This window comes from Nuphar pumila, chromosome 3, assembly GCF_984573655.1.
Source record: "Nuphar pumila chromosome 3, dmNupPumi1.hap1.1, whole genome shotgun sequence".
In the NCBI taxonomy this organism is placed as follows: domain Eukaryota; kingdom Viridiplantae; phylum Streptophyta; class Magnoliopsida; order Nymphaeales; family Nymphaeaceae; genus Nuphar; species Nuphar pumila.
In genome coordinates this window covers 21,423,840-21,449,949 of record NC_143251.1, presented here as the reverse complement: position 1 = coordinate 21,449,949, position 26,110 = coordinate 21,423,840, and the positions used below count along the sequence as shown (strand labels likewise).

General features: G+C 36.8%; 1 protein-coding gene across 1 annotated transcript in view; it reads left to right on the top strand.

Moving 5' to 3' along the window:
* The window catches only part of LOC149842245 (adenylyl-sulfate kinase 3-like), a 42,564-nt gene extending 16,454 nt beyond the window's left edge, over positions 1 to 26,110 (top strand). The window contains exons 2-7 of the mRNA XM_089999026.1: positions 6,333 to 6,473; positions 22,991 to 23,140; positions 23,342 to 23,460; positions 23,526 to 23,610; positions 24,603 to 24,649; positions 25,761 to 26,110. Of these exons, the coding sequence (XP_089855152.1) occupies positions 6,333 to 6,473; positions 22,991 to 23,140; positions 23,342 to 23,460; positions 23,526 to 23,610; positions 24,603 to 24,649; positions 25,761 to 25,859 (641 nt within the window). The 3' untranslated portion in view covers positions 25,860 to 26,110. The remainder of the gene's footprint in view (positions 1 to 6,332; positions 6,474 to 22,990; positions 23,141 to 23,341; positions 23,461 to 23,525; positions 23,611 to 24,602; positions 24,650 to 25,760) is intronic.

The window sequence follows — 26,110 nt, the reverse complement described above, 5'->3', positions numbered from 1 at the left end:
TGCACACAAATACACTAACACAGCCAAATGCAATGCAAAACAAGCTGAATAAATTTTCACTACAGCAAGCACAAATCAAGACTGCACTGCAATGAGAATTATTCCACCAAAACACTTATAAGACCAGTCTATTAGCATCGAACTTAGTGTATGAATGTGTCCCAAACCCACAAACAGCACCGAATAGATATCTGAGTTCACACACTACAATATTAGGCCCACACAAAGCAGTTACAGCAGTGGGTACACAACAAATATCCCAAAACTAGTTTACCGCCAGCAATAGAGTGCCCAAGAACACCTTAAAACTCAGTTAAATCTGATTTTTAGGGCTGAAAACTACACCCAACTGAATCCAACACAAAACTGACCAGCAACCATCTCATATGCAAGCCTAAAAACTGCCAATAAGCTCACAATAAACAGAACAAGCAATTATAAACCAACTATGTACCCAAAATCAGAAAATATAAAAAAAAATCACAGAAAATCTATGTAACACAGACTCTTCTAACAGGGCACCACACCTGCGTCGCACCCGCTCCCATGCGGGTGCGACACTTGGACACGGCTTCCTTTGTGTATGGTGAAGTCCATGACACTGAGGCTCATTTCTGTTCAAAAGTAGATTCAGTTAACCCTAACCAAGTCCAGTTTTATCTACATTATATATATAAATACATAAATGCACTCACATACATTTAGTGTTAACTTAAAACTGCTAAAAATTATACATATATATCCCTGCACCCCCCCACCGAAGTTTTTTAAAGTGCTGCATTGCCGCATCTGTATCCACACCTACACCTATGTGACATAGCAGAAAATCCAATATTGCTCCAATCTCTGTGATTTTTTAGTCATAATGCTTCTAAGATCAACTACCAAATCACTACATCAAACAGCCCAAACTGAAAACATCACCTGGGTGTGCTGATGTCAACACTTGGGTTTCGTGTCATACTCAGATGGGGCGAGAATAAAGCCTCCGCTGTAGTATTGTTAAACATGTGCCTAAAGGTGCACCTCGTCTTGAGGTGCGGCCCTCTGTGCCTTGAGGCACACTTAAATAGCGCAACTTACCCATAGCACACGCTTCATGCGCTATGAGGCGTACGACTCAAGGTAAGGCATGTTTTACCCTGAGGCGTGCGCCTCATTTGATTTAGGTCAAATGGGGGTCAAAGTTCCTATTTGACCCAAATTTGGGGCGAGCCCGACCCTCATTCGTTGCTCCATCCTCCCTCTTTCTCATCTCTCCCTCCTCTCTCGCTGCTCTATCCTCCCTCTCTCTCGTCTCTCCCTCATCTCTCGCTGCTCCATCCTCCCTCTCTCTTATCTCTCGTTTCTCATCTCTCCTTCCTCTTTCGCTGCTCCATCCTCCCTCTCTTGTCTCTTGCTGACTCGTCTCTCACTTTCTCATCTCTCGTTTACACAACAGAAGAGAAGAAGGAAGAAGCAGAAGAAAGAGAATAATAATAAGGTACTTCTTTCCCTCTCTTGCTGCACACTCTCTCGTCCCTTCTTCCTCTCTCTTCTTTTTCCTCTTCTTCATTTTTCTATAGTGTTTGGCTGACTCTTTTGATATTGTAATAGATTTTAGGGCTTTAAATTAGGGGCTTTTGTGTGTTTGTTAATATTTTTGCATTCTTTTGGGTATTTGTTAAGTTTTTGGCATTTCATTGCATATATACATGCAAAAATGTGTTGGCTGACCATTTTGATATTGTATTTGGTGAAAATAAATGATTTTTAGGGCTTTAAATTAGGGGCTTTTGTGTGTTTGTTAATATTCTTGCATTCTTTTGCATGTTTGTTAATTTTTTGGCATCCTATTGCGTATATACATGCAAAAATGTGTTGCCTGACCCTTTTGATATAGTGTTTAGTGAAGATAAATGGATTTTTGGCATTTCTTTTATTTATTTGTATTTTTAGATATTTTTTAAAGTTTTTTTTAAGTTTTCAAACAAAAAAATTGAGGCTTACGCTTTACTCTTTGAGGCTTATGCCTTTTCTCAGTTTTTGGTGGAGCACTACGCTACGCCTCAATGCTTTGCTCCGCTACCTTCTAAATGCTCCCTCAGTATCCCCTCTCTCTTCCCAATATGGCTCTGATACCATATTGATTAAAGAGATCCCAAACCACTAGAGAGGAGGAAGAAGAAGGAAGAGAACACTCAAAAGTGTTAGGGTTTCATTACTTCAAAAGAATGAGAGTATACAACATAAAGGGGTCAACCCCCCCTTTGCTACACAAGAGGACAAAAATATTTGACTATGGCCCCTAATGCTATGTTACAAAAATGCCCCTCAATAATAAACATATATACACAGCTATGAGGGTAGCACTGATACATGTAATGTGACAATTTTTAGCAAATTTGACCCATGGATGTGATCTACGTACTCTTTTTAGCAGGAGCTGGGTGTTGAATCACCAGAATCGGGCATATACCTAGTTTTTTCTGGTGATGCGAAAATTGACAGTTATAAAAGTACTGATTTTTTCCGACTAAGAAAAAAACATGTTTTTTCGTCAAAAAACATGATCCAAGGGTTAATTCCCACTAATTGCACCATATGTTGAACACTCGTACCCATGTGTCCATCTTTTGTAAAAAATTTGTATCATAACAGTGATATCCATGTTGTTCTGCATACCTGCCTTCATACCTGTGTGAGAGAGATATTTGGTTCTACTTCCCCCTTCCGTTCTTCTGGTCAACCTTCCTAGTATGTCTTTCGTCTACTTTCTTCCCTTCTTGTTTCACTCAATACAGTGCTCTACTTTTGCCATAATTGGAGACTATCAACTGCATTTCCCTTCCTGTGGACCTATATGTGCTGGTTATAACGATTGACATATGTGTACTAGGCTACTAGTTGGAGCGTCATGAACATGAACACTTTGTCTCTTGGTATCGAGATTTAAACTGCAGTTAAATTATTAGGACCAGCTATGCTTTTCTTTCTTATCTTAGCTGATCAGGGTAAAAAATGGACTCATTGTGTAATGCCCCAAAATCCCGGACTTGTAACTTTGAGGAAAAATTTGAAAAGCCTTGTAATCCTTCCTTTTTCAGAGTTTTAAAATAGCAGTTCAGTGGAAAATGGTATTTAAAATAACAAGCCGATAGATAAAAAATATGGCGAACCTTCCTTTACGCAATGAATTCACAATTTCCGTACAAACATTGAAACCATATAGATAAAAAAATAAGGTTTTTGATAATTTAGAGTTTATACAAAAACAGAATTTTCTGAGGAAACCCTTATACAAAATTTATAAAAAGGACGTGTTCAGGAACAAAATGCCAAAGAAACGGTGGGATCTTGATATCATCTTGTCATCATGCCATCGCTTGTGGTTCTGACCTAATCATCACCTGTACCCATGAAAAGGGTCAGGTTGATGAAAATCTGGTTGGTGCATATGTATAACAATTTAGAACAAGACTAACACATGCTTTGTTCCATTTGTGATATGCAATTTAACATAAGTAAAATGAACATGACAACTTTGTTTCGATATTAACTATCTTGAGACTATGCACAGGAGAAACGTAGAAACAACTGAGACTACCCGAGGGTTTGTTATTTTTTGTATTTTGATACCCCAGATAGCTATCTGAGTCTGTTCCAAAGGGGACGACCAGTGACCAAGAGAGAATTCTTTAGAGACATTCGTGGTAAGAAATGCATCCAACTTCTGTGGAAGTTCATGGGGTCTATCATCTAGGATAATATTTGATAGCTCCGTCTCCTAACTTCGATGAATGAGGACATCGAGTCAATTGCTACTCGAGGAGAATAGTTGTTAACAACCTTTTCATCAGAGTTTTTGTACCATCCTATCTTCTCCCTTGACGGAATCAAAGAAGCGAATGAATATGTCAGGTTCTATTTTAATTGATGATCAATTCTACATGCTCTGGTCTTTCAAACCAACTCGAGTATCTTGCCTGTGAAGACGATTATCACTATTTATGTGATTTCTATGTTATCATTGTACATTTGCACGCTACGAGGTTACCATAAATCTCTCATTCAATTATCGTAGTACTAATATGCCACACATGTCTGATAGTATCACTACGATGAAAGGAGTATCGGTTTCTCATAAAGAAACCTCAACTTTGTTTAGAAAATCTCAACGTGTCGTGCTTTAGGTCGGGATATCCAAGTCATTTTTGGATATCAAAATAAAAGACCGTATGTACCTCTTAAGGCTATGCAGGGTTGAGGGAAAGACTTGGTTGCGAATAATCAATCGCAAGATACTTGTTTTTGCTTTTTCACGCGATGAATATTACAAGCATTGGAATCTCGCATGAAATTTTATTTTTCTTTAAAGACTTGACGAGCATGTGCAAATTTGCATATTTAAAAGCAAGCGTAATGCAAGGTAGGCAGGAGTACGTAAAATTGCGTAAATCTGCCCTCCTGCGCCTGTCAAAAAGAGAGAGAGCAAGGAGGGGTGGTGCCCCTCCTCTGTTGGGTTAATAGGGAGAAGGGAGAGAGTAGGGAGGGGCGACGTCCATCCTCTGCTGAGCTAACAGGGAAAGAGAGAGAGGGAGGGGCGACACCCCTCCACTGTTGAAAAAGGGGAAAGAAGGAGCAAGGAGGGGTGGCGCCCCTCCTCTGCTGAGTTAACAGGGGAAGAGGGTGTAGAGAGGGGCGGGCCCCCTCCTCTGCTGGGCTAACAAGAAGGTAGGAGGTGCGTACCTGGGCGGTGGCGCCTCTGGCGAGCGAGAGGGGGAAGAAGAGAAGTGAGTGAGGTTGTCAAGGAGGGAGAGCGAGGGCGCAGGGGGAGCGTGCAGGGGTTTCTCTTTTTTTTTTTGTAAAGAGAAACCCCCCTGTAGGGGTTTAAATAGCCCACGTACCGCGTGGGCTGTGAATTGAATTCAGATCCGCTTGGATTCAACCTGGATTCGATATATATATATATATATATATATATATATATATATATATATATATATATATATATATATATATATATATATATATATATCGGGTCTTACATCCTACCCCTCTTAAATTAATTTCGTTCACGAAATTTTACAAAAGTTATAACTTAAAGTACAAGTCAGGGTATTTCTCCTTAATGTCAGTTTCAGATTTTCAGGTGCATTCCTCGATTCCATGATGCTGCCAACGAACCTTGACTAGAGAGATAATTTTCAATCTTAGTACTTGGTTACGTCTGTCCATGATTTACATAGGTCTTTCTTCAAAGGTCAAGTCTTCACGAATGTCCACGTCATCATATTAAATGATGTGTGATAGGTCGTGGACGTAGCTCCTCAGCATAGATACGTGAAAGACATTGTGGATTTGCACGTATTGAGGAGCTAGCGCCACATGATATGCTGCATCACCGATTTGATCAAAGATCTTGAAATGTCCGACATATCTAGAACTTAACTTACCCTTTTTTCCAAATCGAAATACAGTTTTGGTCGGGGATACCTTGACAAAAACCTTTTCTCCTGTCAAAAAATTGAGTTCTCGATGCCGCTGATTAGCGTAACTCTTTTGCCGACTTTGAGCAATCCGAAGCCTTTCTCGAATCAACCGGACTTGTTGAGTATAGTGCTATAAGATGATGGGTGAATCCATCGTCCGCTTGCTAACCTCGTTCCAATAAACAGACGATCGACATGGTCTTCTATACAATGCTTCGTATGGAGCCATCCCGAAGCGTGGTAACTGTTATTGTACGTGAATTCTGCCAGACTTGTATGAGAATCCTAATCTCCCTTCCAGTCCATCGTCCATGCCCGAAGCTTGTCCTCCAGAGTCTGTATTGTACGTTCTGATTGTCTAACGGTTTTGGGATGGAAGGCTGTACTCAGTGTTATTAAAAACGCTCCTCAAGGCGTAAAAAGCATGCCTCGCCTCAAGGCGAGGGGCTTTATGCCTTGAGGCGCAAGGATAAGGCATAAAAGCCCTGAGGCGTGCGCCTCATAGGCCTTGAGAATTTGTTCTTTGTTTCAGTCAGGATTCTACAAACTCTCCTGTAGTGAAATGCATGTATCACTGATATTAGAGAATTTGCCAATGCTTAGTTGGATCAGTTTAGTCTTTGCCTCCTGTTTTTTTGGGAAAGCCTGGGTCTTAAAAACCTTAAGCTACTGAAGTATGATCAGCAATTTCTGGATTTATAAGTGGTTGTGGTCCATTACATCTAGTGATTGATTTTGTTTCATTTGGTAAGGTAGATGCTGCAGTCACCATAATTACTGCCATTATTTAGCTATTTAGTACTTTGTTCCCTGCATTTGTCTCTCTTAATTTCTGACCATATTTGTTTTCTGCTTTAACAGGGAATGGTCGACCTTTGGTGTCTACAATTGGAAAGTCAACAAACATTGTCTGGCAAGAATGTTCAGTTGGCAAAACTGAAAGGCAGCAATTACTTAACCAAAAAGGGTGTGTGATATGGATTACGGGTCTCAGTGGCTCAGGTTGGTTGGCTGGATTTTCGTATAAGTGCAGGGAAACATTGAAATAGGCATAGGTACTCCATAATTAAGTTTGCAGGAGGTCATCTGTCTATTAAATAATTTGCACTGTGAATCTTCATATCCTAGTATTTGATGCTTGTAGTGTTTATAATTTTTTGTCCAAATTTGCAAGATGATACTCATTCTCCATCTAGATGACTTAAATTCTGAAGTGGAGGATCGTTTGTGATTGTGCACAAGTAGCGAATAGAACAGGGCTGATAGTTTGCTTGACAGGTTTTCCTGGATAACTCAGTTAGACTTGCTTTCTTTTGGTTTCTTATCAAACATGATGACTCTAATTTTCTTAAGCTGGTAGAGTAGTGTTCATGTGAGGCTGGTGATGAAATGGGTACCACAAGGACTCAACGTATCTATTTTGGTGCTTGTGGATCTGATCAGGTTCACACCTGGTGGTCGTCAGACCTAGTCAGGTCTGTTTACATACAAACTACATCCATTTCTTTCACCATATGTGTAGCGTGTGGGTTGTCCTGGCCTTATTTTATATTTGGAAAAGAGATTCTTGTGATTGCTGTCTTGTAAACTGTGGGAAATGCATATACAAATTACAGCAAAAGATCTTTCCACAAGATTATTATAGAACATAGATCATCAACTTGCTTTTGGATGCTGATGATTTATTTATCTCAATTTTCTTTTAACTTTACAAGATATTGATAACTTGCCTTTTGACACATTCTGGCATGGTTGGCATCAGTGTTGTTAAAAGCGCGCCTTGCCTTAAGGCAAGGCCTTCTGTGCCCAAGCATAAGGCGTGAGCGAAGAAGAAGAAGATTTTCTATCTTACATGTTACTTTTAAACATGTTAGTCTCATATTTTTAGTATTTATTTTAGATTATCTATTTCTTATTGGTTGTTTTATCAATAAAACATTTTTTTTATTTATTTGTATTTTTAGATATTTGTTTATAGTTTTTTTTTAAGTTTTAATTTTTTTTTTAGGCTTACGCTTTATGCCTCGCCTCAGTTTTTGGTGGAGTGCCTCGCTACGCCTCAACGCTTTTCACAACATTGGTTGGCATTCTCGAAACTCAGTATCAGATTAGCCAAACCTGACTCGGTGACTCAAGTGAGTTTGTGAAAAAGTCTTCAAAGGGGCTATGTGCACAAAGGCACTAGATTGATGAAAGAGCTTTACAAAAGCTTGAATTTACAAAGGGGGTAACCCTCTATTTATATACATATGAGAACCCAAGGAGGGGCTCCCTCATATAGACTATGGCCTAACCGTTGGAGGGGCCCAACGCCTATATGGTGTAGGCCCCTCAATGACTAAAAGTCTAAAAAAAAAAGAAATTAGGAATACAAAAAAGAATAAATCATATTAAAAAAAGAATATGCGTGAAATAAGGAAAAGACTGTTTTACCCCTAGTGGGTATTATAAGAATTATATATATAGATATATATAAATTACAATTTAACATCCCCCCTCAAACTTACAGTGTAATAACCGAAAGTTTGCCAAGAAGAAAATTGAATCTAGGGGAGCAGAGCGCCTTTGTAAAAAAATTTGCCAGTTGATATGCTTATGTCACATAAGGTAGATCTATGACTTTCTTCAAATATTTTTCTCTAACATAGTGCCAGTCCATCTCGATATGCTTTGTCGCTCATGAAAAGTGTGATTCTTGACAATATATATTGCACTCTTATTATCGCAACACAATTTCGTGGGTCCTTGAACATGAACCCCCATATCTTTTAGCAGCCGCCGAATCCAAACGATCTCCATGGTTGTAGTTGCTATGTCTCAGTATTCGGCCTCAGTAGATGACAACAATATTTTTTGTTGCTTCTTACATCTCTAAGAAATTAATGATTCACCTAAGAACACACAAAAATCAGTGGTGGAGTGACAATTATTTGGATCACCTCCCCAATCAGAGTCAGTATAAGCAATTAAATTTAATTCAGAAGATGATGATAAAAATACTCCCTTGTTTATGGACCCCTTCATATATTTGATAATTCGAACAATGACACTCATATGAACTGATATAGAAGCATGCTGAAATTGACTTGCAACATGCACAACATGAGAGATCAGGTCTAGTGATGCTAAGATACATCAAAGATTCAACAAGTTGCCTGTAAAGAGTGGGATCTTCTAGAGGAACCCCATCATCAATTTTTATCTTTGTTCCTACCACTTCGGGAGTTTCACAAATTTTATCATCTGTAATTCCTGACCTATCAATAATCTCAAGAGCAAGTTTAGTTTGAGACAAAAAATAACCCCTGTGAGGGTAGACAACTTCTATGTTTAAAAAATATGTCAGAAAACCTAAGTTTGACATTTCAAATCTTTCTGTCAATGTAGACTTGATACTCTTAATCTCTTTAGTATCATCACATGTGATTAGCATATCATCAACATATAATAATAAAATTGCAATTCCTACATTAGATTTTTCTAACAAACAAGGCAGTGTCAGTATAACATGAAGTAAAACCATTTTCTATCATTAAATTATTAAACCGATAATACCAAGCCTTGGCTGCTTATTTCAAACCATAGAGAGCTTTTCGTAGGCGGAGAACTTTACCTTTAGGAACATCCATACCTGGAGGAACATCCATATAGACTTCTTTATTTAGGTCTCCATTTAAAAATGCGTTTTTAATGTCCATTTGATATGTGTTTCATTTTTTAATGAAGGCAATAGTAATAAGACACCTAACATTGACCATATGCGCAATGAGAGCAAAAGTTTCATCGTAATCTATTCCATATTCTTGACTATACCCTTTGGCAATGAATCGAGCTTTATATCTTTCAAGAGACTTGTCACTCTTAGTCTTGACCTTAAAAATTCATCTACATCCTATTGTCTTCTTATTTTTAGCTAGTTCTTGAAATTCTCAAGTTTTAACTTTTCTAAGAGCTCTAAGTTCACTATCCATTGCATCCCTCCATTCTACAAATTTCTTAGCTTCAAAGTTTTTAGGTTCCATATATGAATAAATATCTCTAAGGCATGCTCTATGTTTAGGTGAAAAAGATTCGAAGGATATAAATTTAGAAAAAATTCTTCTAGCTCTTTCGGTCTTACGATAATTTAGATTATTTATGGAAGTAGGTTCACTAGATTTACTATACTTCTCAATTGCACTTTTATAAGTGTTTCTGTCTCTACGAGTATTGGTAATAGGTTCATTGGATGTTTCCATTTCGGTAGGTTCAAGAATTTGAAAATGAGGATCATTACTCTCTTGTATATTTTCATCATTACTCTGAGCATCATATATCATTTCATCATCACTAGAAACTGTAAAAGTATCTTCAAATATGTGCACTACAAGCACAAGTTCCACAAGGGGATACATGTACAAAGACACACCAAGAACACTTGAATAAAAGTACACAAAGGTACAAAGAGAACACTTGAAATGCAAAAGATTGAATCTATTGGGCAAGGGTGAGCACAAAGGCTCCCAAAAGAATGAGTTACAATAGTGGGGATACAGAGTAGACCAAAAGGAGGGGCTCCTACTAGACGTTGGAGCCCCTCTAACGGTTAGAAATCTAACCGTTGGAGGGGGGTCCAATGTCTCCCCCTCCTTTGACTTTTAGTCAAAAAGGTAAAAAGAAAAAAGAAAAGGTAAAAGGAAGAAAGAAAAGGAAAAAGAAGAAAAGTTACATGCACATTCACAACTGTGAATATGCATAAAATGGGAAATGACAGAAATGCCCTGGGGCTACATAATGAAATATATATATAATAGTAGATACATGTGCATATGTATCCCTCTCTCTATATATAAATATATGTATACATGATTTGATACAATTTAACACCCCCCGTCAAACTTAGGGCGTGATGATCGAAAGTTTGCCAAGAAGAAAGTTAAATCTGGGGGAACATAGTGCCTTTGTGAAAAAGTCTGCCAACTGGTATTCTGAAGTCACATAAGGAAGGTCTATGATTTTCTGTAAGTAGGCTTCTCTGACATAGTGACAGTCCATCTCAATGTGCTAGGTACGCTCATGAAAAGTGTGATTTTTAGCAATATAGATTGCACTTTTATTATCACAACACAATCGTGTAGGTCCTTGTATCAGTACTCCCATATCCTGCAACAATTAATGAATCCACACAATCTCCATAGTCGTGGAGGCCATGGCTCGATATTTTGCTTCTGTTGAGGAAAGTGACACCTTATGTTGTTTTTTGTATCTTCATGAGATCAATTATTCACCTAGAAAAATACAAAAACCAGTGGTGGAGTGACGATTATTTGGGTCACCTCCCTAATCAGACTCAGTATATGCAATCAATTCTAAATTAGAAGACGAGGAAAAAAATACTCCCTTGTTTATTGTGCCCTTTATATATCCTACAATACGAAGTACAACACTCATATGAACTGAAGTGGGGGCATGCTGAAATTGACTTACAGTATGTACGTCATGAGATATGTCTGGCCGTGTGATACTAAGATACATAAGTGATCCCACAAGCTGCCGATAGGGAGTAGGATTTTCCAAAGAAATCCCATAATCACCTTTCATTTTTTAGCCCACAACTTCAGGGGTCTCGCAAATTTTTTCATCTGTAATGTCGGACCTATCAAGAATCTCGCAAGCCAGTTTAGTTTGAGACAAAAAATAACCTCTGAGAGTAGGCAACCTCAATACCCAAAAAATATGTCAGATACTCCAACTCTGACATTTTAGACCTTTCTTTTAGAGCAGATTTGATATTTCTGATTCCCTTAATATCACTGCCTGTTATTAGCATATCATCAACATATAATAACAAAATTACAATTCCTGCATTAGACTTTTTGACAAAGAGAGCAGTGTCAGAATAACAAGAATTGAATCCAGTTTCAACCATTACTTCATTAAATCGATCGTACCAAGCCTTTGGGGCGTGTTTTAAACCATACAAGGCTTTTTTAAGCCGAAGAACTTTACCCTTTGGTATATTCATGCCAGGGGGGCTCCATATAGACTTCTTCGTTTAGGTCCCCATTCAAAAATGCATTTTTAACGTCCATTTGATATATGTTTCATTTTTTAATTGATGTAGTAGTGATTAAACATCTCACAGTGACCATTCTTGCCACAGGAACAAAGGTTTCTTCGTAATCAATACCATATTCCTGGCTATAACCTTTTGCTTCTCAAGAGTCCCATTACTCTTGGTCTTAACCTTAAAGACCCATCTACATCTTATTGTCTTTTTCTCTTCTGGAAGACTTTGAAATTCCCAAGTTTTGGCTCTGTAAAGGGAACTAAGTTCGTTATCCATTGCATCTCTCTATTCTAATCTTTCTTTAGCTTCTTCGAAGTTTTTTGGGTTCTTCGTACGAGTGAATGGCACTAAGACAGGCCCTATGTTTTGGGGAAAAAGATTCATAGGATATAAATCTTGAAGGGTTTCTCCTAGGTCTTTCAGTTCTTCGTAAGTTGCTATCTTCAGATGGCTCACTAAAATCACTATATCTTTTCATCGCACTTCTAAACGTATTTCTATCTCTATGTGAATATGTAATTGGTTCATTTACTGCTTCTTCTACCAGTTGAACAGATAAGGGAGCTTCATTATCAATGTTCTCATTATTTGTTTCAATCATCACTAAAGAAATCTTCATTCATATTTAGTAATTCAAATAAAAAGGAATAATCATCATTATCGGGGAGGGTTGTGTCATTCTCAAAGCCACTTTTATTTTCCAAAAAGGTGACATTTCTTGAGACGTACAATTTATCATTTTGAAGGTCATAACACCTAAAACCTTTTTGTGTTTCTGAATAACCAAGGAAAGCACAGGGAATGACTTTAGGGGATAACTTATCATTTTTATCAGTGAGAACAAAACATTTGCAACAAAAAATATGTAATCTATTATAATTGGGTTCTTTTTTATATAAAACTTCAAAAGGAGATATTTGGATTAATTTTTTAGATGAAAGACAATTTATTAGATAGACAGAGGCTAAGGCAACTTCGTCCCAAAATCTTTTTGGAATCTTTTGAGAAATAAGTAGAGTTCTTGTAGTTTCAATAATATGTCTGTGTTTTCGTTCAACTAAGCCGTTTTGTTGAGGAGTTTTGGGGGCAAGACCTTTGATGAATGATTCCATTACTCTCTATATAGCTTTTAAAATCATTTGAGAGAAATTCACCCCCTGAATTTTTTCTAAAGATTTGTAACTTCGTATTGAATAGGGTTTCTATCATTACATGAAAATTCTCAAAAGTGGAAAAGACTTCATGCTTATGCTTTAGAAAGTATATCCAACTGTATCTCGAATAGTCATCAACATAAATAATATAATATGAAAAACCTCCCTTAGATACTACAGGTGTGGGTCCCCATACAATCGAATGCACAATTTCAAAAGGCTTAGTTGAAAACATAGATCTTGAACCAAAATGTAAGCTTTTCATTTTTCCCAGAATACAATCATTACAATTAAAATTTTCTTTACATAATATTTTAGCAAAATGAATATGAGAAAGCTTGTCAATATTTGGATGCCCAAGGCGTTTATGCCAAACATTTATATTTTTATGTTGGGCAATCTTACAAAAGGAGGTTTTTGGAATTTGAAGAAACTCCATGAAATAGGGGTCACCCTTCCTAGAGCCTTCCTCAATCAACTTCCTAGATCAGCGATCCTGTATCCAACATTTATTTGATGAGAATTTTATATCACATCTATGATCCGAAAGTTGTGAGACAGAAAGCAAGTTCAAATTTAATTTTGAAATAAATCTAACTTTAGGAACAAAAAAATCTTGTTTTTCAAGGTCTCCAATTCCTTTAATTTCAAGAGAAGCCCCATCCGTAGTAGAAACAAAGGATGGCGAGAGGTTTTTAGAATAATTGGTTAGTGTAAATGCATTTGGAGTCAATATGAAAGGATGCGCCCGAATCTAATAGCCAAAGAATTTTACCTGGAGGAGAGAAGGAGGACGCAACGGCTCCAGAGATTGATCCTTTGAGGAGTGGTTGAAGAGCTTCAATAATTTGATTTAGAGATAGATTGGCATTGTTGGAGGTAGACGACATCTCCTCTTGGAAGGTTGTCAACATGGCCATCATCTTTTTCCATTTGGGATACGGATTTTATGTGCCCGGGTTCTTTACAAAAATGACACGATTTTACTATAGTCTCTTCTTCTATATTGTCTGTTATTTTCTCTTCCTCCTTGATTCTTGTTGAAATGGGGAGGTTTATAAGTTTTGACATTGCTCGGTCTAGATACAACGTAAGCTCCCTCATCCTCGTTTTTAGAGGGGACGACCTACACATTTTGATTGGTTATATTCATTCCCAATCTAGTTTCTTCTCCGCTTAATTTGGTAAGAACATCTTCTTAAGGTGGAGAAGAAAAAGAAGATAAAAGAGAAGATCTAGATTGTTCGAACTCGGGTCTAAGCCCATTTAAGAAATTAAAAAAGTGATCTTCTTCAAGTTGTTTTTGCCTCAATTCGATTGCCTCTCCACTCCATTTAGGTTCAAGGAGAGCAAGTTTATCCCAAACAACCGATAATTCGACAAAATATTCTCTAACCGACATCTCTTTTTGATGAAGAGTCAAAGCCTTCTTTTGAAGGTAATATTTATGGGACAAGTCTCTTGACGTATACATTCGTTCAAGATACTCCCATACTTGATATGGTTTTTTGAATTTTAATATATTGGCATTAATCTTTGTTTCCGCCGAAGAGAAAAACCACAAAAGGATTTTGTAGTTTTTCATCTCCCACTCTTCGTGCCTTTTATTGTATTCCTTAAAAGCTTTTTCTCTTTCTTCTCCGTCAAGAACCTTAATCCTCCCTTTCTCAAAGACCCTTACCTTTGATATGGGCCTCCATATTTTCGGCCCATATATGATAATTAAATCCATTTAATTTGAAGTCAAGAGAAAAGTGCGAGTCCTTTTCGCCCATTAGAGGGAAGAAGAAAAAGAAGAGATGCGTACCACAAGGAGATATAAGGTCCTACTCGATGTAGGATGCTTCCAAAATATTGAATGAAGAAACTAGTCTTTACCCTGGTCACCAAAACATGATGGCGCACTTTTCGAGGCACCTAATAGAGAGAACAAAATACACGATCTTCTTTTCTCCCCAACCTTGGTCTGATACCATGTAAAAATATCTTCAAAGATGTGCACTACAAGCACAAGCTCTACAAAGGGATACGTGTACAAAGACACACCAAGAACACTTGAATAAAGTACACAAAGGTACAAAGAGAACACTTGAAATGCAAAAGATTGAATCTATTGAGCAAGGGTGTGTTAAATTATGTAATTAATCATGTAATGTAATATTATATATTTTATATATATAAGGTAATACATATACGTATATTAATATATATGTATATGTATCTACTTATTATATATATATATAAAATATAATATAATATATTTCTGTTTGTTTAGCCGTAGGGGTAGTTTAGTCTTTTCCACTGTTTTACGCACATTCACTTTTATGAATGTGATTGTAACTTAATTTTATTTTTTCTTTCTTTTCTTTCAAGTACCAAAAGGTACCTTGGGGGGCCCACTCAAATAGACGTTGGCCCCCTCCAACGGTCACATTTGTGACCGTTGGAGGGGCTCCAACGTCTATGAGTGGAGCCCCTCCAAGGCCCCTTTTGGTTGTTATAAATAGGGGCTCTCCCCTTTGTATTTTCTCATGGCTTTGAGTCGAAGCCCAAGTGCTCAATAAAGTGATTCCAGTGTTTTCATTGCGTTGTGCATTTGTGAGTTGTGCTTTTGTGCACAAGTGTTCTGAAGTGTTCTTATTGTGCGTGTGCTGAGTTTATTATCAAGAATATTAAGGTCTTGATCTTAGTATCTTGTTGGAGATACTTTTACATGGTATCAGAACCTCGTTGAAGAAAGGGAATCGTGCATCTCTTCATTTTTGAAGTGCCTCAAAAAACGTGCCTTCAAGCTATTGGAGTTTGAAGTGGATCATCTTCTTTGGGCAATATTTTAGAAGCCTCTTTTATCAAGAAAGACTTGAAAATCTTTTGAGGTACGCGTTATTTTTTATCTTCTATCCTCTCTAATGGGTGAAAAAGACTCTCACTTCTCCCTTGGTTTTAAACTTAGTGGTTCAAACTATCATGTTTAGGCCGGCAATATGGAAGCCCATATCAAAGGAAAGGGTCTTTGGGGGTACGTTTAAGGTTCAATACCGGAACCCGAACCCAAACTTACAATCATTGAAAAAGGGGATATTAAGATTCTTGAGGGGGAAGATAGACAAAAAGCCCTAGAAGATTATTCAAAAAAGCATGATGAGTGGGAAATGAAGAACTTCAAGATCTTGTCTTGGATTTTTTCGCCCGTAGAAACCAAGATCAACGCCAACATCATTAAGTTCAAAAAGGCCTCCGAAGCTTGGTTGTACCTTGAAAAAATGTATACTTCAAGGGATTTATCACACAAGTATTACCTCCAAAAGAAGGCATTGACCCTTCAACAAAACAATTTGTCTATTCGAGATTATTTTGCCGAACTATCATCTATTTGAGACGAGCTTGCTATGCTCTGGAGCGGAGAAGCAATTGAGTTAAGACACAAACAACTAGAGGAAGATCGATTCTTCAATTTTCTAAATGGTCTTAGACCCGAATTTGAGCAAATTCGGTCCTCTCTTCTATCCGCCTTCACATCTCTCTCTATCGAAGATGTAATCACTAAGCTAAGTGGTGAGGAAACCCGTATGGGGATTAGTAAGAATAATCCTAGCATCCTTGCTATACCTTCTTCTCAAAATGATTATGAAGGGGTTAATGTTGTGTCAAGACCCGAAAATAATGTGAAGTCCTACAAACCTCCTCATTTCAAAAATCAAGGTCAAGGAGAAAATGATTGATATGGCAAAAGAGATTATAGCAAATTAACTTGCCACTTTTGTAAAGAACCCGGGCATATCAAACCCATTTGCCCCAAATGGAAGAAAATACTTGCCGCGGCTATGGCATCCCAACCAGAGGAACGACCTTCTTCATCAAATGAGCCTCTTTCCCTTCAACAAATTGTGGATGCTCTACAACCTCTTCTCAAAAGAGGCATTTCTGGAGCCGCTATGTCATCCTCCTCATCTCTCGGTAAGACATCTTGGCTCCTAGATTCCGGTGCATCATTTCACATGACTCCAAGTGCTTGTTCTCTTTCCGATTTTTCTAAAAATTCTCTTCCATCTTTTGTCTCAATGGCGGATGGAACACCTCCTGAAATTAAAGGAATGAGCAATTTTGAAAAACAAGAGTTCTTTATTCCAAAAATTCGTCTTATACCAAAACTAAACTTAAATTTACTTTCGGTTTCTCAACTCTCGGACTATGGTTGCGATATAAAATTCTCTTCTAATAAATGTTGGATACAGGATCGCCAGTCCGGGAAGTTGATTGGGGAAGGCTCTAGGAGAGGAGACCTCTACTATGTTGATTTTCTCCAAATTCCCAAGAACCAATTTTGTAATGTTACTCAAAACAAAGATATTCATGTATGACATAAGAGATTGGGGCATCCCAACATTGTTAAAATCTCTTATTTGCCTTTTATTAAGCATCTTTGTAATGAAAATTTTGTATCTAATGAATGTACTTTTGGGAAAATGAAAAGCCTACCTTTTACTTAAAGATCCATGTTTTCAACAAAATCTTTTGAAATTGTTCACTCCGATGTATGGGGTTCGGCTCCGGTGATATCTAAAGGAGGTTTCTCATACTATGTTATTTTTATGGACGATTACACTAGATTTAGCTGGATATATTTTCTTAAACATAAACTATGTCACATGGGTGCGGGTGCGGGCGCGGGTGCGGGTGCAGGGATTCGGCACTTCCAAAAAACCCGGGTGCGGGGGTGCGGCAAGGGCAAAAATGTAAAAAAAAAAATATATATATATATATATATATATATATATATATATATATATATATATATATATATATATATATATAAAGGGGTCGCTGTCCCCCCCCCCCCCCCCCCCCCAGGTTTTTCTGCTGACAGCAGCTATGTCACCAGTTGATAGCTGCTGACAGCCAGCTGCTGTCAGCAGACTTTTTTTAAAAAAAAAAAATCGTTGTTTCCCTCTGCTGACAGCTGAATTTTTTTTAAAACAAACTGACAGCAGCTGTCAGCCCTGACAGACAGCAACTGTCAGCCTTGACAGAGAGCAGATGTCAGCCCTGACAGACAGCTGCTGTCAGCAGAATTTTTTTTTTTTAAAAAATCGCAGCCCATTTCATAGGGCAAATTTTAAAAAAATAAAAATAAAAAAAGGACCTAAATGATCCTGGGTGCGGTCAACGCACCCAGGATCGGGTTGACCTCACCCGGTGCCGCACCCGCACCCGCGTCGAGTCGCGTCGACGTGGGTGCGACACCCTGCTAGCCGAATCCCTGTGACATAGAACATAAACATGAAGTTTTTTCGATTTTTAAAACATTTCATATGATGATTTTAATTCAATTCAATAGAAGTTAAAAAATTCTTAGAACCGACTCCGGTGGTGAATATCTTTCCAATGAATTCAAAAGTTATCTTGAAAGTCATTGCATTCTCCATAAAAAATCTTGTCCAAAAACCCCACAACAAAATGGGTTGGCAGAACGAAAACATAGACATATCATTGAAACAACTAGAACCTTGCTTATTTCATAGAATATTCCGAAAAGACTTTGGGCTGAGGCAGCCCTTACACCGGTCTATCTCATAAATAGACTCCCATCAAAAATTTTGAACAAGGTTTCCCCATTTGAAAGATTGTACGAAAAAGAACTTGATTATAGCAGGTTAAGGGTTTTTGGATGCAAATGTTTTGTCCTTACTGATAAAAATGATTAACTCTCCCCCAAGGCCATTCCTTGTGCCTTTCTTGGTTATTCCGAAACTCTAAAGGGTTTTCGGTGTTATGATATTAAAAATGATAAACTATATGTTTCTAGAAATGTAAGCTTTTTGGAAAATCTCAGTGGTTTCGAAAAATTTGAATCTAATGACGAGAATGTAGACTATTCTTTTCTGTTTGATCTATTAACTGAAGGTGATGAAACTAGTGATGATGAGTCGAATCAGAATGACTCAAAGTGATAATGAAACTAGTCTTGTGTCCTCTTTATTTCATCAACATGTCAATGAGGAACCTCATAGAGATCCCATAACCTACACTCATAGAGATAGAAATACTTTCAGAAGTGCCCTCGAAAGATATGATGATGCTAATGGGACTGCTCCTTAAAGTGAGGAAAACCTTCGTAGGATCGAAAGACATAGAAAACTCCCTTTTATGTTCATCTCATATGAGTCTTTTTCACCTAAACATAGAGCCTGTCTAAGCGTCATTCATTCTTACATAGAACTTAGAAACTTCGAGGAAGCACGAAAATGTCCTGAATGGATAGTCGCAATGGATAATGAACTCGAAGCTCTAAGAAGAGCCAAAACATGAGAATTTCAAGACCTTCCTAAAGGTAAGAAAGCAATAGGGTGTAGATGGGTGTTTAAGGTTAAGACTAAGAGTGATGGGTCCCTTGAGAGATTCAAGGGTCGTTTAGTTGCAAAATGATATAGTCAAGAATATGTGATTGATTATGAAGAAACCTTTGCCCTGGTAGCTCGAATGGTCACCGTCAGATGTCTTATAACCGTTGCCTCGATCAACAAGTAGAACATCTATCAAATGGATATTAAGAATGCATTTCTAAACGGAGATCTAAATGAAGAAGTGTATATGGATGCTCCTCCTGGAATAGAGTCTCCTAAAGGAAAAGTTCTTCGCCTTCGAAAAACACTTTATGGTTTAAAACAAGCCCCCAAGGCTTGGTATCATAGGTTTAACTCCGTAATGTTAGAAAATGGTTTTTCATCCTGTTTTACTGATACTGCTTTGTTTGTTAGAAAATCCAATGCAGGGATTGTTATTTTACTTTTATATGTGGATGACATGCTTATAACCGAAAGCGATTATAAAGGGATTAAAAGCATAAAAACAATTTTAAAGGATAGGTTTGAAATGTCTGACTTAGGATTTCTAACTTAATTTTTTGGTATTGAAGTGTCATACTCTCATAGAAGGTATTTTTTGTCTCAAACTAAGCTTGCATTTGAGATTATTGACAGGTCAGGTATTACAGATGATAAGGTTTGTGAAACTCCTGCTATAGTAGGAGCTAAAATGAAGATTGATGATGGTGTTCTTCTCTCCGATCCTACTCCTTACAGACAACTTGTAGGATCGTTGATGCGTCTGAGTATTACCAGACCAGATATCTCTCATGCAGTGCATACTGCAAGCCAGTTCTAGCATGCACCAACATCCGTCCACATGAGTGCTATGTTACGAGTTGTAAGATACATTAAGGGAACTCTAAATAAGGGAGTTTTTCTATCCTCTTCGTCTGTTTTAAAATTAATTGTTTATACTGACTCTGATTAGTGAGGTGACCCAAATAATCGTTATTCCACCATTGGTTTTTGTGTGTTTTTAGGAGACTCATTGATTTCATGGAGATGCAAGAAGCAGCAAAAAGTGTCCCTATCATCAACTGAAGCCGAATATCGTGTCATGACAACTACTACCATGGAAATTGTATGGATTCATCAGTTGCTGAAAGATATGGGGATCACAATTGAAGGGCCTACCAAGCTATGTTGTGACAACAAAAGTGCGATTTATATTGCTAAGAATCACACTTTTCATGAGCGGACCAAACACATAGCGATGGATTGTCACTATGTTCGGGAGGCGTACCTCAAAGGAGTCATTGACCTTTCATATGTCACCTCAGAATATCAGTTGGCGGATTTCTTCACTAAAGCTTTGTGCGCTCTGTGCTTCAACTTCCTTCGTAGCAAACTCTCGGTCATCCTGCCCTAAGTTTGTGGGGGGTGTTAAATTCTGTAATTAATCATGTAATGTAATATATATATTTTATATATATAAGGTAATACATATACATATATTAATATATATGTATATGTATCTACTTATAATATATATTTCTATTTGTTTAGTTGTAGGGGTAGTTTAGTCTTTTCCACTGTTTTACACACATTCACTCTTATGAATGTGATTGTAACTTAATTTTATTTTTTATTTTTTCTTTCTTTTTATTTTTTCTTTCTTTTCTTTCAAGTACCAAAAGGTATCTTGAGGGGCCCACTTAAATAGATGTTGGGCCCCTCCAATGGTCACATTTGTGACCGTTGGAGGGGCTCCAATGTCTATGAGAATGTGACTGTTGGAGGGGCTCCAACGTCTATGAGTGGAGCCCCTCCCAGGCCCCTTTTGGTTGTTATAAATAAGGGGCTCTCCCCTTTGTATTTTCTCATGGCTTTGAGTCAAAGCCCAAGTGCTCAATAAAGTGATTCTAATATTTTTTATGCCGTTGTGGATTTGTGAGATTTTGTGAGTTGTGCTTTTGTGCACAAGTGTTCTAAAGTGTTCTTATTGTGCATGTGTGTCGAGTTTATTATCAAGAATATTAAGGTCTTGATCTTAGTATCTTGTTGGAGATACTTTTACAAGGTGATCACAAAGGCTCCCAAAAGAATGAGTTACAATAGTGGGGATACACCCCTATTTATAATACATGAGGAGACCAAAAGGAGGGGCTCCTACTAGACATTGGAGCTCCTCCAACGGTTAGAAATCTAACTGTTGGAGGGGGTCCAACGTCTCCCCCTCCTTTGACTTTTAGTCAAAAAGGTAAAAAGAAAAAAGAAAAGGAAAAAGGAAGAAAGAAAAGGAAAAAAGAAGAAAAGTTACATGCACATTCACAAGTGAATATGCGTAAAAGGAGAAATGATAGAAATGCCCTTGGGGCTACATAAAGAATATATATATATATATATATATATATATATATATATATATATATATATATATATATATATATATATATATACATGATTTGATACAATTTAACAGAAACATCATCATTTCTTGATAACAATTCAAACAAAAAAGTATAATCCATATTATTTCTATGAGGTTCATATTCTTTAAAAATAGTATCACTTTCTAAAAAGGTTACATTTATAGAAACATATAATTTATCATTTTTAACATCATAACATCTAAAACATTTTTGTGTTTCGAAATATCCAAGAAATGCACAAGGAATAGCTTTTGGTGAAAGTTTATCATTTTTATCGTTTAGAACAAAACCTTCGCATAAAAAAAATCTTAACCTATTGTAGTCAGGTTCTTTTTGATTTATAATTCAAAGGGTGAGATTTTATTTAAATTTTTTGAGGGAAGACGATTTATATGGTGTGGGCTCCTCAAGGACTAAAAGTCAAAAAAGTAAAAAATAAAAACAAATAAAAGAGAAATTAGGAAATACAAAAAAATTATAAAGCATATTAAAAAAGAATATGCATGAAATAAGGAAAAGACTGTTTTACCCCTAGTGGGTATTACAAGAATTTTATATATATATATATATATATATAAATTACATTTTAACAGAGTCATGGTTTTTATTTAATTTTATCAAAAATAATAACAAACATGTTTCATAAATACAAAAACGTTTTTTAAAGAGTATATTCATTTGAAATATGAATTTCTCACACACACACAGATATATATATATATATATATATATATTAAAAAAACTTTAATTTTTTTTAATATCTTATACAATTTTTAGATATTTTTATTTTTTATTAAATATAAACAAACAATTTAATCATCCGAATATCATAATATATTTTGATTGATGGGTTCTATATTTTTTTCTAGTTAATAGAACTTTTTATGGCTACATTATATTTTATAAGTTCAATATTTTTTCCTAGTTAGAAGAAGCTATCGTTGGTGTCTAGTGCACCGTACCTTGGTGATAGTACATTAGTACTATTGTCATCTGCGTGCAAAAAAATAGTCCCGTGTCGATGGGAAGGGGTGGAATGCCCATCCAACATGTATTATAAATAGGCCTTCCATCCACCCAACTCTACATATCCTACTTTTGGTAAGGGCCCTAAATGTATCCTTGAAGGCTATGCCTTCAATTTACCATTTTCCCCATTCAAAAGTAAATGGTGCTTTGCTTTATACTTTTGATTTTTTTTTATGGCTATGACTCGGCTGACTCGGCCAAGTCAATGCTAAAACTTGTTGACTCGTTCAAGTTTTGGCCAACTCAGCTGAGTCAAAGGACTCGGCTGAATTTGGTTTAAATCGAGTTCACCTAATTTTTTGACTCGGTTTGTTGCCGCCAATACAAGTCAACTTGGCCAAGTCATGAGTTGACTCGCCGAGTTTTCCAACTATGCTCCACTCGCCGGGAGCTGTTGAATGAATGTCACTTGTGGATCATTTGCACCTGTACCATCCAAGTTTTGATGGTTGTATTTTGTTCTTTTATTATTTTGCTCCTTGCCTCCTTATTACCATACCAAGCATTTCAAATTTTCTTTTTTAATGCTTCTGTCACAAAATTTCAGGTAAGAGCACCCTGGCGTGTTCTTTAAGCCGAGAACTGCATGGTAGAGGAAAGCTTACTTATATACTTGATGGTGACAATGTTCGACATGGCCTGAACAAGGATCTTAGCTTTAATGCTGAAGACCGTGCTGAAAACATACGCAGAATTGGTAACGTTTCTAGAAGATTCATCTTATATTTGATATGATGGTTTTGATGTTTGAAATGGCTGCACTCAGCAACACGTTAGTGTGGTTTCTTGTATGAGCTCAAGTGCAAGCCAAACACACTGCACTGGATTTTGTACTTGCACCATATTTACCTTCTCTTTTGCTTTTATGGTTTCTAGATTCCTATTTATCTTATTTCAGGGGAAGTGGCTAAGCTCTTCGCTGATGCTGGTATTATCTGTATTGCAAGTTTGATATCCCCATATAGAAGAGACCGAGATGCATGTCGTGCACTGCTACCAGATGCAAATTTCATTGAGGTTGATTCTTGACCTTAATTTTACATTGAAATCTAAAACTGGTATTGATCTTTAGTTCTTTGCAGGTGCACATGAATTTCCCTTTGGAAGTATGTGAAGCAAGAGATTCAAAAGGCCTTTACAAGCTTGCACGTGATGGAAAAATTAAAGGTATGTCATGGAATATGCATGATGTGCAGACAAAACTCCATGATTGGACATTCACATCAAAATGTAGGATGGTGTTGATAGTAACTTGTAAGAACTGCAGAAGGTATAGTTCAACTGCTTGCTTAAACAAAGAGTTATTATCATTAGAACCTGTAACCATTAAACAGCCCCACCTAATGCTACTATTAGAATCCGGTCAGTTTTTTTGTGTATTCTAGTAGCTTAATGCTGCTATTGTATCTAGTCAGTTTTCTTTCAAAAAAACAAATATTTTTTTTTCAAAACAAAATATTTAGTTTTTTTTTTTCTTCTGATGGCATAATGATTTCAGAAAATGATCAGAAAGGTATCCCACTATATCAATCAACTGAAAAAAGTAAAACATGATAGTTCTTTCCACCTTGTAGTAAAACTGTTGTCAAATTTTCACTATAGTGCTAATGTCCAATTCATTGTCATCTTTAGATTAGCTCAAAGTTTCGCCTTCCAGAGAGTTTTGGAGGATTTTCAGGCCTTGAACTATAACTTTCTTTTTTGGAAGATGTAATATTTGTAAGATATGTATGTTAATGTACATGTATATATATGTATATATGTATATTTTTTATTATTAGGTTGTATTTAGGTTTTTTAAATGTTTCTATTTTTATTTATGTCCAAGGGTATTGTGGTCATTTTGGCCAGCTAGGGGTCGGGTCTCTCTCTCTTCCCTCTACTTTGTATATATATATATATATATATATATATATATATATATATATATATATGGGACTTATGGTCCCCATTTGTATTATTCATCTTTTGTGCATTTTATGAATTAAAAATAATATTTTTTTTTTATTGAGTTTGTGCTCTTGCCCCTTTGTGGGTTTGTGTTTGTGCTATTGCCCTTTGTAGGCATTGTATCTTTGAATCCTTGAGGATTCATTACAATATTGTTCACTGAGACTCTTGATTGGTTGCTAAAGATATGCTTTATATTCTTTATGCAGGCTTTACTGGTATAGATGATCCATATGAGCCACCCTTGAATTGTGAGGTATGTTTCACATAGAAATAAACCTTACCTTGAGTGCATGCATGTATGAGTATGGCGGTGGATATGAATTTGGTCAGATTAATTTGGCATCTGGTGGTGTGCGCTCCCTTGGACAAATACTTTGCGTGCTTCCTATTTTGCATTCTATTCCTTTGTTGCTTGAAGCTGCCTTTTGAACAATAAGGAAACTCCATCACCTTCACTAATTGCAAAGTGGTCACATCCTGTTTTCTGGGCACTTGATGATTTCAGTTGCTTAGCTATCTTGCAGTAATTAGAATGAGATGCAACTTCAGTGATTTCTGGCTACAAATTGTCTTCTCCAAAACTCGATTGTGTCAAAATACTTCCCAATAAATCTGTCGTTCAGTACTGTTGCTTGATATCTTGTGGTCTCAAATCATTTGAGCAGCCTTACTGTATTCTTTAGCCTATGGATCTGCCTCTTCTTCTCAGGCCTCTTAAGTTTTGCTCAGTCTTATTCTTTGATTTTTCCTGAAAGAATAGGCACTTTTGTTTTATTTTGCTGTCATGGTTATTTTCGTTGTTTTGTGGATGCTCCTCCGACTATTATCATTATCACTGTACAGAAATATCCTCTTTGCATTAATTTTTTTATTTGCTTGCAATCAGGATGAATTTCTTGCAGGTTTACAATTTTACACTAGGGGCGTGTTTGAAAACCCCAAGCACAGGGTTCAATATCGAAGCTGTTATGGGCCCCATGCCATGTCTGACATTCCCTCAAACGGGGATCTCAGATCCCCCAATCTGAGATCCTCATGTACCATAGCAAATCCCAGTTTTCTGGCCCAACCCAGGGTCAGGCCAGAGATACAGGATAGGATCTAAGGTCGTGAGTGTGAAGGAAGACCTTGGTTTTCAAAACACAGCCTAAAGAAAATGGTGGGGCAAATTATATAATGTTGTGCACTTAGTTTCCAGTTAACTATATCTTTTGTACTTGTCATTCAAAGGTGAAATCTGCATGATATATTGTGGTGCATCCTGTCATATGCTTGTGCATGCATGTAAAATAAATGTATCAGCCAGCAATACATGCTTTAGTGATTCAAAATCTCAATATATCCTTTTTAAATTGTATTCCCAGATTGAGATAAAGCAGAAAGATGGGGTTTGTCCTTCTCCTAGTACCATGGCCAAACAAGTGGTAGTGTACCTGAACGAAAAGGGATTCCTATATGCATAGCAACTGACGACTCAGCTTGTGCCATCTGCAGTGATGACCATTGAAGCTGATCTCTGTCACCAATAAGTAGAATAAGCAGGGGGTCAACCATGTCCTTGCCTGCATGTTTTGATTGTTCCCCTCATTTATTTTTTCTTTAGTTTCAAAGTTCTTTGATATATTATATATGGTCTTATCTATGGATAGTTGTCTATATTCAAATGCTAATCAAATAATGCGTTGAATGCAGTTTTCTCATTGAAGTTAAAGTC